This window comes from Marmota marmota, unplaced genomic scaffold (genome assembly GCF_001458135.2).
Source record: "Marmota marmota marmota unplaced genomic scaffold, marMar, whole genome shotgun sequence".
NCBI classification, from domain to species: domain Eukaryota; kingdom Metazoa; phylum Chordata; class Mammalia; order Rodentia; family Sciuridae; genus Marmota; species Marmota marmota.
This window is the reverse complement of record NW_026000048.1, coordinates 12,298,931-12,314,362: the sequence shown is the minus strand read 5'-3', so window position 1 is coordinate 12,314,362 and position 15,432 is coordinate 12,298,931. Positions and strand designations below refer to the sequence as shown.

At 35.0% G+C, this 15,432-nt stretch overlaps 1 protein-coding gene across 3 annotated transcripts in view; it reads left to right on the top strand.

Annotated features, from left to right (window-relative positions):
- The window catches only part of Yme1l1 (YME1 like 1 ATPase), a 46,803-nt gene extending 33,075 nt beyond the window's left edge, over positions 1-13,728 (top strand). For all 3 annotated transcript variants that reach the window (XM_048812671.1, XM_015495210.2, XM_048812670.1), the window contains 6 exons: positions 1,603-1,758; positions 2,580-2,731; positions 3,337-3,463; positions 3,553-3,626; positions 11,445-11,531; positions 13,250-13,728. In XM_048812671.1, the coding sequence (XP_048668628.1) occupies positions 1,603-1,758; positions 2,580-2,731; positions 3,337-3,463; positions 3,553-3,626; positions 11,445-11,531; positions 13,250-13,393 (740 nt within the window). In that variant the 3' untranslated portion in view covers positions 13,394-13,728. The remainder of the gene's footprint in view (positions 1-1,602; positions 1,759-2,579; positions 2,732-3,336; positions 3,464-3,552; positions 3,627-11,444; positions 11,532-13,249) is intronic.
- Positions 13,729-15,432: the final 1,704 nt, after the last annotated feature.

Sequence of the window (15,432 nt, the reverse complement as noted above, 5' to 3'; positions counted from 1 at the left end):
ACAGTGATCTTGACATATCATACATTTGATTCAAATGGTGTATGAATTCTCATTTTTCCACGTGTACAGATTGCAGGATCACCTTGGTTATACATCCACGTATATACATACAGCAATACTAGTATCTGTTGTATTCTGCTGCCCTCCCTATCACCCCCTCCTATCACCTCTCTCTACCCAATCTACTATCTTCCCCCACACAACATCATATATGTGTTTTGTATAACGATGAGGGTCTCCTTCCATCTTCCGTGCAATTCCCCTTCTCCCTCCCATTCCCTCCCACTCTCTTCCCTGTTTAGTGGTAATCTTCTTCTCATGCTCTTCCTCCCTACTCTGTTTTGAGTCACCCCCTTATATCAGAGAAGACATTCAGCATTTGTTTTTTAGGGATTGGCTAACTTCACTTAGCATAATCTCCTCAATGCTCAGCATCTCTAGCAATCAGAGAAATGCAAATTAAAACCACTCTAAGATACCATCTCACTCCAGTAAGAATGGCAGCCATTATGAAGTCAAACAATAACAAGTGCTGGTGAGGATATGGGGAAAAAGGTACATTTGTACATTGCTGGTGGGATTGCAAATCCGTGCAGCCAATTTGGAAAGCAGTTTGGAGATTCCTTGGAAAGCTGGGAATGGAACCACCATTTGAGCCAGGTATTCCCCTTCTCGGGCTATACCCAAAAGACTTAAAAAGAACATACTATAGGGACACAGCTACATCAATGTTCATAGCAGCACAATTCACAATAGCTAGACTGTGGAACCAACCTAGATGCCCTTCAATAGATGAATGGATAAAAAAATTGTGTCACTTATACACAATGGAATATTACTCAGCACTAAAAAATAACAAGATCATGGCCACTTATATATCCTTTAAAAAGCCATTCCTTAATTAGTATGCATGTATTCAGGGAATTTTGTCATTTTAAGAAATTTTTCCAAAGAAAATTTTCTTTGAAATATTCAGACAGATATATCTAAATATGTATGTATGGATGGATTTTTTGAAATACAAATTAAAAATGCAAAATAATAGAAATAACTCTAGGAACAGTAACTTAATAATCAGTTTAAGGGACCACAAGGGGAGAAGCAATATATGAAACAAGATACATAGAAATATTATGTATCTTCTTGAATTATAAGGGAAGCTATTAAAGCTGCAGTGTTCTCAAGGTAGCTGAAATAATATATAAAATTAAATTCGTTTCCTATTAATAATGGGAGCTTTTGTGTCTGAGGTATTTCAAGATGAAATTCAAGGAAAAGAATTTTGTCAGTGTACTTTTACAGTTTGTGCTTAGACTGATGGTAATATAGGTCATATTTAAAGTTTGTAATTACCATCAGGCAAATGTACATTTTTTCCCCCATAAAGGTAGTTAAATTAAGAACTATTGTGATTTACCCATTTGCATTTTAATGACATATTTTGCACTTTGCAAAGATTTCAGTAAATTTGAGTTTTAAGATAACTATTTTGTTGTAGTTCAGAATAGTTGTGTTCTTTTTTCCCTCAAAATGTGAGATTTTTGTGAATCACTTTTCTTTAGCTATTTCAGATTTTTAATATTGTGTTCTCTTTTTGCAAAGCTGTCGATCCAGAAATCATAGCTCGAGGTACTGTTGGGTTTTCTGGAGCAGAGTTGGAGAATCTTGTAAACCAAGCTGCATTAAAGGCAGCTGTTGATGGAAAAGATATGGTTACCATGAAGGAACTAGAGTTTTCCAAAGATAAAATTCTAATGGGTAGGTTTTTCTTTTTTCTTTAATATTTCCAGTTTAATATCCATTTTGTCAGTGATATCAACTCAGTTGTGATAGCGTAGCACATTCATTACTTTGTCTTTCTTTTGGAATACCTTTTTTTCTGACTGAAAGAGAAAGGTTCAGGAAAAAATGTAGGACTGGGGGTGTAACTTAGTGGTATATCACTTGCCTCACATGTTTTGAGTCCTTGGGTTGGATCTCTAGCACACAAAAAAGAAAAGAAAGAACGGTTATAAGAACGTGAAAATATATACTTGAAAATAGTAATAAAATTTGGCTTCTGAAAGAACAAATATATTTCAGTAGCTTATATGATTGGACTGGTGGTTATGGTAGGGTACCCAGGTATGTCCTCTTGTCCAATATTGCTGATAAAAAGGATGTTATTTTTATTTATTCTTTTTAATTTTGATTTTTAAAACTTGTATTATCTTATAAACAGATTAATATGTCCTTCAGGTTAATTTGAAGGTTTATTTTCTAGAAATAGAATAATTAGGCTTTCCCTTTAGATATAAGGATTAAGATGATAGGTTTTAATGATTTTGGTTAGTATTTAACAAATTGTTAAGTTCTATGTGTTGTACATTGAACCTACTCATTTTTTAAACCAACTAAAATATTTGTTAATATTAAATTGTTACTCTAAGAAAGACTTTGTGGATAATGTTTTGTTGTTTTCATTTTTTGTTTACTTTATATTAATACCAAAGCAGATATTTGATTTGCAAAAGAGAATGGGTTTCACTTATTTAAATATACCCTTTTAGTGAAGTGTTTTATTTGAATTTTTACCTTAGGGCCTGAACGAAGAAGTGTGGAAATTGATAACAAAAATAAAACCATCACAGCCTATCATGAATCTGGTCATGCTATTATTGCATATTACACAAAAGATGCAATGCCTATTAATAAAGCTACAATCATGCCACGAGGGCCAACACTTGGACATGTAAAGTTTTACAATTTTTACTTGCTTTTAAATAGAGCTACTTCCTAATTTTTTTTGATAGGATATCTTACTTCCTAAACCATCTTGAAATCAACATTTGTGAAATTTTTCTGTTAATAAAGAATATTTTATAATGTATTTCAGATGTTGTATTTTTACATTGTGAAATTTTAATTGTGAATAACTGTCTGGTTCTTAAATATCTAATTGTCCTTCTATCCTTTAAGTGACCAATGATGTGTCACAGTGACTGGTTCCATAGTTTTCCTAAGATTTGTCTCATTTGGTATAAGTTTCAATCTCATATCTTTCCAGTATATTTTCAAACATTTTTATGCAACTGGGATAAAATAGTTCATTTGCAGTATTATCTGCCTACCTGTTGCTTTTAAAATATACTTTTGATTTATAAAGAATTTTTTTATTTTCTCAATTGCTGATTTTGTTATTGGTCACCTGATGACAATCTTTTTAGGTATCTGTCAGTTTTTAGAATCATTGTAATGAATATTTCTTGTGGTGAGAGTTATATGATAGTTCTGGTTTTTAATGTAACAATTTCAGAACTGTATTTGAAATATCTGTTTTCTTTTTCAACTGTCCAGGTGTCCCTGTTGCCTGAGAATGACAGATGGAATGAAACTAGAGCCCAGTTGCTTGCACAGATGGATGTTAGTATGGGAGGAAGAGTGGCAGAAGAGCTTATATTTGGAACTGACCATATTACAACAGGTTGGTTTTAGATAATGGTTAACTTCAAATTTTGTTTGTTGAGTGAAAGATATTTTTCAAAATTTGAACTGTATGTTTGTTTATTTTAGGTGCTTCCAGTGATTTTGATAATGCAACAAAAATAGCTAAGCGGATGGTTACCAAATTTGGAATGAGTGAAAAGGTAATAATTTTAATCCTTTTCATGTATCAAGTGATACCAAGTATCTTTTTTTAAAAAAATTATTTATTTTATTTGTTCTAATAAGTTATACATGACAGTAGAAATTCTTTGATTCCTGCAAGGAATGCCATTGGGATTTTGATGGGAATTGCATTGAATCTATCAAGTGCTTTTGGTAATATGGCCATTTTAATAATAATAATTCTGCCTATCCATGAGCAAGGTATATCTTTCCATCTTCTAAGTTCTTCTATTTCTTTCTTTAGGGTTCTGTAGTTTTCATTGTATAGATCTTTCACCTCTTTTGTTAGGTTGATTCCCAGGTTTTTGGTTTTTTTTGTTTTTTTTTTTTTTTTTTGAGGATATTGTGAATGGGGTAGTTGTCCTCATTTCCATTTCAGAGAATTTGTCACTAATGTACAGGAATGCCTTTGACTTATGGGTGTTGATTTTATATCCTGCCACTTTGGCAAATTGGTGCAGCCAATTTGGAAAGCAGTATGGAGATTCCTTGGAAAGCTAAGAATGGAACCACCATTTGACCCAGCTACTCCCCGTCTCAGACTATACCCAAAAGACCTAAAAAGAGCATACTACAGGGACACAGCCACATCAATGTTTATAGCAGCACAATTCACAATAGCTAGACTATGGAACCAACCTAGATGCCCTTCAATAGATGAATGGATAAAAAAAAATGTGGCATTTATACACAATGGAATATTACTCAGCACTAAAAAATAACAACATCATGGCATTTGCAGGGAAATGGATGGCATTAGAGCAGATTATGCTAAGTGAAGCTAGCCAATCCCTAAAAAACAAATGTCGAATGTCTTCTCTGATATAAGGGGGGTGACTCAAAATGGGATAGGGAGGAAGAACATGAGAAGAAGATTACCACTAAATAGAGAAGAGAGGTGGGAGGGAAAAGAAGGGAGAAGGGGAATTGCACGGAAGATGGAAGGAGATCCTCATCGTTATACAGAATTACATGTATGATGTTGTGAGGAGAAAAAAAAAAAGTGTGTCACATTAGATTGGGTAGAGAGAAGTGAGGGGAGGAGAGTGGAAGAGGGGATAGGAAGGGCAGCAGAATAAAATAGACATTATTATTGCTATATATATATAGGTGACTGTATGACTGATGTGATTCTGCAACCTGTACAATCAGAAAAATGAGAAATTATACCCCATTTGATTCAAATGTATGAATTGTCAAGATCATTGTACTGTCATGTGTAGCTAATAAAAAAATTAAAAATTAAAAAAATAAATTAAAAATAAAAAAAGAAATTCTTTGATTCATTGTACACAAATGGAGCAGAATTTTTAACTTCTGGTCATGCACAAAGTAGAGTCACACTATTCGTTCAGTCATACATATTCCTAGGGTAATGATGTACATCTCATTCCACTGTCCTTCCTAACCCTTTGCCCTCTCTCTGCCTCTCCTTAGCCCCATTCACAGTTCCTCTACTTTTCCCATGCACCACCCTCTATATGGATTAGCATCACTTATCAGAGAAAACATTTAGACCCTGGGATTTTGAGATTGGCTTATTTCACTTAGCATGATTTTCTTCAACTCCATCCATTTACCTGCAAGTGGCATGATTTTATTCTCTTTTAATGCTGAGTAATATTCCATTGTGTATATGTTCTACAGTTTCTTTATCCATTCTTCTATTGAAGGGCTTCTATGTTGTTTCCACAGTTTAGCAATTGTGAATTGTTCTGCTATAAACATGGAAGTTGCTACATTACTATAGTATGCTGTTTTTAAGTCTTTAGAATATAAACTAAGGAGTGGAATAGCTGGGTCAAATGGTGGTTCCATTCCAAATTTTCTAAGAAATCTCCATATTGCTTTCCAGAGTGGTTGCACCAATTTGCAGTCCCACTGATAAAGTATGAGTATGTCTTTTCTGCCACATCCTTGCCAAGAGTTATTGTTGCTTCTGTTCTTGATAACTGCCATTCTGACCAGCATGAGATGAAATCTTAGAGTAGTTTTGATTTGCATTTCTGTAATTACTAGAGATGTTGAATATTTTTTCATATATTTGTTGATTGACTGTATCTCTTCTTCTGAGAAGTGTCCAATCAGGTCCTTAGCCCATTTATTGATTGGGTTATTTGTTTTTTTGGTGTTAAGTTTTTTGAATTCTTTATATATCCTGCAGATTAGTGCTCTGTCTGACAAGCATGTGGCAAATATATGCTCCCGAAATGTAGGTTCTTCCTTCACCTCAATGATTATTTTCTTTGCTGAGAAGAAGCTTTTTAGTTTGAATCCATCCCATTTGTTGATTCTTGATTTTATTTCTTATGCTTTAGAAGTCTTGTTAAGGAAGTTGGGGCCTAATCTGACATGATGAAGATTTGGGCCTACTTTTTCTTCTGTTAGGCACAGAGTCTCTGGACTAATTCCTAGGTCCTTGATCCACTTTGAATTCAGTTTTGTGCATGGCGAGAGATAGGGGTTTATTTTCATTTTGTTAAATATGGATTTCCAGTTCTCCCAGAATCATATGTTGAAGAGGCTAGCTTTTCTCCACTGTATGTTTTTGATACCTTTGTCTAGTATGAGGTAACTATATTTATGTGGGTTTTTCTTTGTGTCTTCTATTCTGTATCATTGTTCTACATGTCTGTTTTGGTGCCAATACAGCTTTGGAATATAGTTTAAGGTCTGGTATTGCGATGTTTCCTGCTTCACTCTTCTTGCTAAGGATTGCTTTGGCTATTCTGGGTCTCTTATTTTTCTAAATGAATTTCGTGTGCTTTTTCTATTTCTGTAAGGAAAGATGTTGGAATTTTAATTGGTATCACGTTGAATCGGTATAGTGCTTTGGGTAAAGCCATTTTGACAGTATTAATTTTGCCTATCCAATAGCATGGGAGATCTTTTCATTTTCTAAGGTCTTCTTCAATTTCTTTCTTTAGTATTCTTTTTAATGTAGAGGTCTTTCAAACTCTCTTGTTAGATTGATTCCCAAGTATTTTATTTTTTTGAGGCTATTGTGAATGGGTTAGTTTTCCTAATTTCTCTTTCAGAGGATTCATCACTGACGTATAGAAATGCATTTGATTTATGGGTATTGATTTTATATCTTGCTACTTTGCTGAATTCATTTATTCTAGAAGTTTTCTGGTAGAATTTTTTGGATCTTCTAAATGTAGAATCATGTTATCCTAATCATATCGCCTTAATTTCTCTCGTCTAATTACTCTGGCTAGAGTTTCAAGGACTGTGTTGAATAGAAGTGGTGAAAGAGGACATTTCTGTCTTGTTTCTGTTTTTAGAGGGAATGCTTCCAATTTTTCTCCATTTAGGATGATGTTGGCCTTGGGCTAAGCATAGTTGGCTTTTAGAATGTTGAGAGTATGCTCCTACTATCCCTAGTTTTTCCTAGTGTTTTGAACATGAAAGTGTGCTGTATTTTGTGCAGTGCTTTTTGTGCATCAATTGTTATAATGATGATTCTTATCTCTAAGTCTTTTGAAGTAATGGATTATGTTTATTGATTTCTGTATGTTGAGCCAACCTTGCATTCCTGGAATGAACCTCACTTGATCATGGGGCATTGTTTTTTTTAAAAAAACATGTTTTTGTATGCGATTTGCCATAATTTTATTGAGAATTTTTGCAACTTTGTTCATTCACTGATAGTGGTCTGAAATTTTCTTTCTTCAATGTGTCTCTGACTGGTTTTAGTACCAGGGTGATAAAATGAGTTTGGAAGGCTTTCCTTCTTTTCTATTTCATGGAATAATTTGAAGAGTGTTGGTATTACTTCTTTTTGTAGGTCTTGTAGAACTCAACTGCGAATTTGTTTGGTCCTGGGCTTTTCTTGGTTGGTAAGCTTTTGATGGTGTCTTCTATTTCCTTAAAATTTATGTGTTTAAGTTGTATATGTCCTCCTGGTTCAGTTTGGGTAAGTCATATGCCTCTAGAAATTTTTGGATGTTTTTTGAGAGTTTCTATTAGAATATGAATTTTCAAAATAGTTTCTAATTATCCTCTGAATTTCAATAGTGTATATTGTGATATTTTCTTTTTCCTCATGAATTGTAGTAATCTGAGTTTTCTCTCTTTTCATTAGGGTGGCTAAGAGTTTGTCAATTTTATTTATTTTTTCAAAGAACCAGCTTTTGGGCAATTTTCTTTCTTTTTTTTTTTTTTTGTTGTTGTTTCAATTTCATTGATTTCAGCCCTAATTTTAATTATTTCCTGTCTTCTGCTTCTTTTAGTGTTGATTTGTTCTTCTGTTTCTAGTCTTTGAAATGTAATGTCAGGTCATTTATTTGTTGACTCTTTCTTCCTTTAATGCAGTGAACTTTCCTCTCAGTACTGTCTCCATAGTGTCCCAGAGATTTTGATACATTGTCTGGAGTTCTCATTTACCTCTAAGAATTATTTTTATCTCCTCCTGGATGTCTTCTGTTATCCATGTGTCATTCAATAGCATATTATTCAGTCTCCAGGTGTTGGAGTAGCTTCTATTTTTTATTTTATCATTAATTTCTCATTTCATTTCATTATGGTCAGATAGAATGCAGGGTAGTATTTGTATATTTTTGTATTTGCCAAGACTTGCTTTGTGGCATAACATACGGTGTGTTTTGGAGAAGGATCCATATGCTGCTGAGAAAAAAGTGTATTCACTTGTTGATGGATGGAATAGTCCATATATATCTGTTTAGTCCAAATTCTTGATTATCTTATTGAGTAATGTAGTTTCTTTAGTTTTGGTTTGCAAGATCTATCCAGTGCTGAAAGAAGTGTGTTAAAGTCACCCAATATTATTGTGTTGGGGTGTATGTGATTCTTGAATTTGAGAAAGGATTGTTTGATATACATAGATGCCCCATTGTTTGGGGCATAGATATTTATGATTGTTATGTCTTGTTGATGTATGATTCCCTTAAGCAGTATGAAATGTCCTTCTTTGTCCCTCTTCCCTAACTTTGGTTTGAAGTCCACTTTATCTGATATGAGGATGGAAAACCCTGCTTGTTTACGTGGTCCACGTTGGTGATACATTTTTTTTCTCCATTTTTCACCTTAGGTCTGTGAATGTCTTTTCCTGTGAGATGATTCTCTTGAAGGCAGCGTATTGTTGGGTCTTTTTGTTTTTTAAATCCAATCTGCCAGTCTGTCTTTTAATTGATGAGTGTAGGCCATTCACATTCAGGGTTTTTATTGAGACATGGTTTGTATTCCTGGTCATTTGGTTTATTTTTTATTTTAACCATCTTTGACTTTGTTTCTCCTTTGATTGGCCTTTCCTTTAGTGTAGTTCCTCCCTTTGCAGATTTTCATTTCCTCCTCGTGGATTATTTTACTAGGAATGTTCTGTTAGTGCAGACTTTCTTGCTGTAAATTTACTTAACTTTTGTTTATCATGGAAGGTTTTTATTTCATCATCAAATCCGAAGCTTAACTTTGCTGGATATAAAATTCTTGGTTGGCATCCATTTTCTTTCAAAGCTTGGTATATGTTGTTCCAGGATCTCCTGGCTTTGATGGTTGAAAAATCTGCTGATTTCCAAATTGGTCTTCCCCTATACGTAATCTGATTCCTCTCTCTCTTGTGGTCTTTAAAATTCTATCCTTATTCTGTATGTTAGGCATTTTCATTACAACCTATCTTGGTGTAGATCTGTTTAATTTTATACATTTGGTGTCCTGTAAGCCTCTTGTATTTGGTTTCCCAATTCATTCTTCATGTTTGGAAATTTTCTGATATTATTTCAATAAAGAGATTTGGCATTCCTTTGGTTTGAATCTCTGAACCCTCCTCTATCCCAATAAATCTTAGATTTGGTCTTTTGATGTTATCCCATAATTCTTGGTTTATATGGTTTCTTACCATCTTCACTGTGTCGGCAACTTTATTTTCAAGGTTGTGTATATTTTGTCTTCATTGTCTGAGGTTCTGTCTTCCAAGTGATCTAGTCTGTTGGTAATGCTTTCTATTGTGTTTTTTGTTTGGTTTGTTTCTTTTATTTCAAGGATTTCTGATTGTTTTTTTTTTCCCCCAGAACTTCTATTTTTCTTGAAGTAATCTTTTGTTGCCTGTATTTGCTCTTGTGTCTGTTTGTTGGAGTGATCAATTTTTGCCTGTGTTTGCTCACTTATTTCATTCTTTAATTCGCAGATCATTTTCATTATGTACATTCTGAACTCCTTCTGATAGTTCATCTACTGCCCTGTCAATGGTTTCTATTGTTGTAGTATCTTGGTTTGTTTGGGGCACTTTCCTCCCTTTTTTTAATCATGTTGTCTATGTGTCTTCCTCTCTTGCAGTACAGATCTGAGGTATTTACAGCTTCTCTCCTGTAGTGTCCTTGCAGGTTACCAATACCTCACCTTTAAGGGGGATATCAATGTTTACAGCATCCAGTGCAACCAATATGCAGCCATAAACCAATTAGCTTTTATTTTGACATTTACAGTTTTGTCTCTATGAACAGAAATGATGAGTTTGTTTATCTTCTTCTACCATATAGCCAGTAGGTTTGCATAATGGTTTGCAGTTTCGAACGGTGGAGGGGTGAGGCTGTGATGTATATGAGGTAGGATGTGAGAATATAGAGGCATTAGATTATAGGACTAGTGAAAGGGTAATCGAACGAATTTAGCTGTTAGCAGGAGAAGAAAGAGAGAGAGGCAACCCCATGCAAGGCTCCCTGTTACCTCTGCAACAGGATGGTGTCTGTTAGCAAACCTAGTAGAGATACCTCTAGTGCAGCCAGACCCACAGGTAACTTGGTGACAGTTTTCCAGGTCCTGGTTGTTGTCCCTAAATGGAAGTGACCATATTGGTGGTAGCAGTAGCATCAAGCCTGTAGGTACCTTGATGTTGGGCTTCCAGGCCCCAGTCAGTGTCCTAAGGTGGAATCTTCTCAGCTAAAGATAGTGGAAGCAGCAGCAGAGGTAACCCAAGATGATGGTGGAGGTGTCCCACTATGGCGGCAGCCACTTTCAGAGTTGGGGCTGGAAGGATGGGCTATATGGTAGTATTGGGTGTCCTATTTGGTGATGCCACAGTGTGGTGTGCAGTGCTGCAATGGGCAGTTGCCTCCTGGCCTTGTCTAGTGTCCCACATTGGCGATTACCATGTGGGGAGGGCTATGGCAGTGGCTGCAGTGTCCCAAAATGGAGGCGGTTTTGGTGAAGCCCCTCGTTGGTGAATAGGGAACCACAGCACAGTCCTCTCCTTATGGGTCATTGTTCCTTTCTGGTGGTATGGGTCAGGCCCAAGTATCTTTTTGAGAGATCTGATTATTAACTTGATAACATATACACTTTCCCTGCATTTTTTCAAATGCATTTAAGACTACATATTCTAAATATTCTTCTTTATAATATTGCTCAGAATTAGCTATTCAGATAGTAGCCATTTCATGAGTTAACCAGGTGACAAGATAACTTCTTCAGCCTTGTCTTGGCATAAAGAACCTACTTTTTTAACTGCTTTACCTCTTCCATATATTTCACTTTCCCACATTACCATTGTGGCTCCTTGAAGAACTATCATCTGTGAATAATGGACTGCTGCATTTGGAATAGCTTCCAGGATTTCCTAAGGAGGCACTTAGAACCAGACTTAAAATGATTTAAAAATTTCTCTCTCACATTTACTTCTTTGAACTCAGTCTTTATAGTTTTAGAGGAATAAGAGCATTTTCAGAGTGCCTTTTTTCTTGCCCCATGATGTTCATATCCTTATATGTAGGATAGTACTTTGTAAATTTCTTGGCTTTTGGAGACTTTTGTTCAATTAATTTTTTTCCCTTTGGTTTTAGCTTGGAGTTATGACGTACAGTGATACAGGAAAACTGAGTCCTGAAACTCAATCTGCCATTGAACAAGAAATAAGAATTCTCCTACGGGTAAAAATAGTATTTGTATTTGTTTATTTATATTGTTTAGACATTATATGCCTAAGAATGTACTTTAAAAATGACAACAATGGCTAGGTATGTTACTCCATGGTTAAATACTTGCCTGTCATGTTCAAGGCTCTTGGTTTGATCCCCAGTACCACAGACAAAGCCAAACCAAAGTGATAATAGCTAAATACTCTGTTCACCAGAACTCTCACTTTATAAAATAAAAATAGGTGTGCCTTGCAATAATTTTTTTTTTTTTATGTTATCAAGAAATATCTTTTCCAGGACTGGATATTTATTTTATTTTGATCATGGGCTATGTAGCATTCAGTTCTACTTTAGCTGAAAAATCAGAGAATGTAGGATATTGTTTACTGAATCTCTGTTGTCTCTTGTTTTCCTATTCTCATATGTTTATTAAAAAAATATTACTGGTTATTCACTTTATTCCCAGCAATGTGTATTTGCTGAGAATACAGAATAAAGGAAACATAGTCCCTTTTGGCTACAGTATCTTATGCAGATTAGCGTATAGGAATGTGTGAAAGTAAATTCAGTACTGTGGTAGTCTAGGCATGCTATCAAGGATGCTTGAATTAGAGTGGTAAAAATAGAAACAAACATGAGCAGGTTTAAGAGATACTACTGTAGTAGAATCATCACATCTTTTTGATATTTTCCATATGAAGGATAAGAGTATTTAAAACTGTTTTCTAGATTTCTTCAATCATGCAATTATATAATTATGCCAGTCACTGAAGAAACTTAGAGAGTACTGGACTAAGGCCTGGTTGTGGGTAGATCATAACTTCATTTTATACATGTTGAATTTGAGCCATCTTGATGAAGATTTCAAGTTAGAAATAAATTACATGATGTGGGTCTTGAGGTTACTCAAAAGGATGATTATGTGTTCCACTTGGATGTTGAAGTTATCCATTCCTTGAGGCAGGTCTTGGAATGGAGAGAAAGAATGAGCTGAAGGCCAGACTCTTCAGTGAATCAGAATATAGGTGGGCGTTAGATAGCACAGTGAATGGGATTGGATAGGTTGGTAGTCAAATGGCTTGGTCTTCAAAGGAATAATATTTCCTACAAGAGCAAAGGTTAATAATGATCTAAAAGTGGTAATGGAAACGAAGAAGTAATTAGGATAGGAGCAAATAAATAACACTGGGGAGGGCTTAGGGAACGCATTCTTAAGGTTTAAGAGAAAGCCAGGTTTTGATTAATTCAAGGAGGTAGAAGCCTTGCTTTAGAGTAGTTTACATCAAAGAGAATAAACATTCTGGAAAAGCAGAGACTTTTTCCATGTACTATTTCTTTTTTTTTTCCTTCTTTTTTGGTTTGTGGGAATGTAGTAATGGGGATTCAACTCAGGGGCGCTCTACCACTGAGCCATGTCCTTAAGCTCTTTTTACTTTTTATTTTGAGACATGGTTTGTTGAGACTAAGTTGCCTAGACTGGCCTCAAACTTGGCATCCTATTGCCTCAATCTCCAGAGTCCCTGGTATTATAAGCATGCACTACTGTGCCTGGCTCTCATGTTCTTAGGCACAAATTATCTGTACTCTAGAACCAAGCTTTTAAATGCTTTAGTGTTTTACAAGTATAAATCAATAGATTTCTTAAGCTCCATAACTTTTTTTTTTCTCATTGCCTGTGGTTTTGCTTACCCTATATTTTGTGCTTCTTACGTGTCTGTTTTCTATTTCAGGAGTCATATGAACGAGCAAAACATATCTTGAAAACTCATGCAAAAGAACATAAGAATCTAGCAGAAGCTTTATTGACCTATGAGACTTTGGATGCCAAAGAGATTCAAATTGTTCTTGAGGGGAAGAAGTTGGAAGTGAGATGATAACTCTCTGTATGGATGCATTGCTGGTTTTATTGAAAAAATATAAATAGCATTGCAGTAGTCTCCTTTTGCAATGCTTCCCCCTCCCATTCTTGATTTCATATAATTCAAGGGTGTGAAACAATTTTTTTTGGTCACGTTTGTCTAATTTTCGTTATTCTCATGATGACATCTGTTGCAAATTAGTAACCCATAGCACATACATTTAAAAAAATAAAGAACCATCAGGATTGAAAACAATTTGTTTGATAAATATCAATCAGTTATTATTTTGATGATAATAATGGTTTTATGGTTGGGTATGCTAATACATGTGAATAAAAATTGTGCCTTTAGCTCTTGGTAAGTATTTTTAATTTACAAGGTAAAATTACTGAAGATTTATCATTATCTCTTGATAGTTACATTTCTGTTTGATAAATAATACTGTTTGGTTGTTGGTAATCATTTTTATGTACATCATGATTAAGATGCACTTAATTATGTTCCAGACTGACCCATATATAAAATGGTTTCTAAAAAAATCTTCAGAGTAGAGAATAATAAACATAAAGATACACTCACAATTTAAACGATTTTAACCTTTTAAAAATGCAGCATGCATTTTCATGTTCTTTTTATGCTGTAACCAGTGGCATTTATTTCAAAACAGTAGTAGTTCGTTAAATAAACAAGTAACAGACTTTTTTTCTGAATAACTGCATAATTATAAGCTTAATTCAAAAGTAAAATTAAGCAAAAACTCAAGTTCCCTTCAAAGTGAGCTTTTGATTTACCCTGTGTTAGGAATGGGAGGTTGTATTTACTTTTCATTCAAATTTTATAAATATGAAGATATTAGGATTTACAAATAATTTTTTTAACTTAGAAAATATTTTAGAGTGAATTGTATTGGTTTTATAACCAAAATATATTCTTGAAGTGACTTTATTAAAATTACCTATAGTTTTCTGATAACTTAAGCTGTATATGGTCTTCATTGAAGAATATGGATATAGTTAGATGGAGCTTGTAACATGATATCCTTGACCTTTTCTTTTTGATAATCTTAAATTTTGATGTAATTTCAAACCAAGAATTATTGCCAGAATAATATATGGAACTCCTATATACCAATTGTTTTAATTCTCCACATTTTTTCACATACATTCTCTTTGTCTTATCCAATCTGAACATGGGCATGGTACCACTGCTTATCAGTGAATAGTTCTGCTTCTTCACATGTTGAAGTTTGAACATTGGAGAAGCACCCTGAGGCAAGCATAAAAAGCAGGGTTTATTTAAAAAGGTGTTACATAGACTTCTCCCAGGAGGGGCCATAGGTGGTATCCCAAGAAGCACTGTGTACTGCATTTTTATAAGTCCTCTCCTTCCTGCATACTGTTGAGGCCCAGGAATGCTTGGTGGGAGTGGGAACCAGGTGGGCTGAGTGAGAACAGGATGGTGCAGCCCTAGACACATTAATTAACAACTTTATAGCTCTCTGTAGAGAGCTGCAATTCCTGGGACAGGTTACCTTAGCTACAGACTGGAACAGGGGCAGGTTCTTGATAAGAGTGGAGGAAGGGCTCTGAAGGAATTTACATTTCAGTCCCTCAGGGGACAGTCTCAGACTTCCCGGACTCACTCAAAATTGGCCTGACTGGATCTAACCTGACTCTATTTACCTATCTATACCGACTTGTCTAATTCTGGCTTCATTGACCCCTCTAATTTTAGGAACTTCTTACTCCTCTAAGGAAATAGGACAGCGAACTGGAAAGGGGTGGTTTGGGGCAAGCAATTTTGGAGTTCCCTTTTAGAAGTCAGGTTGGATTGAAGTCTGGTTGGGGAAGAATAGATAGTCATCTGGGGGTGGGTGCTTCTATGAGAGAAACAAAAAACATGAGTACTGAGTAAATGTTGTAGCATCTGGGACATGTCAGTGAAGATGATAGCAATTAATACTCTCTCACCAGGAGGTGTGACGGCTGAGAAATTGTCCCCATAACAAGGCCAGAGTAGATAAGACTTTTATTTGGGGATGTAAATCTTTTAAC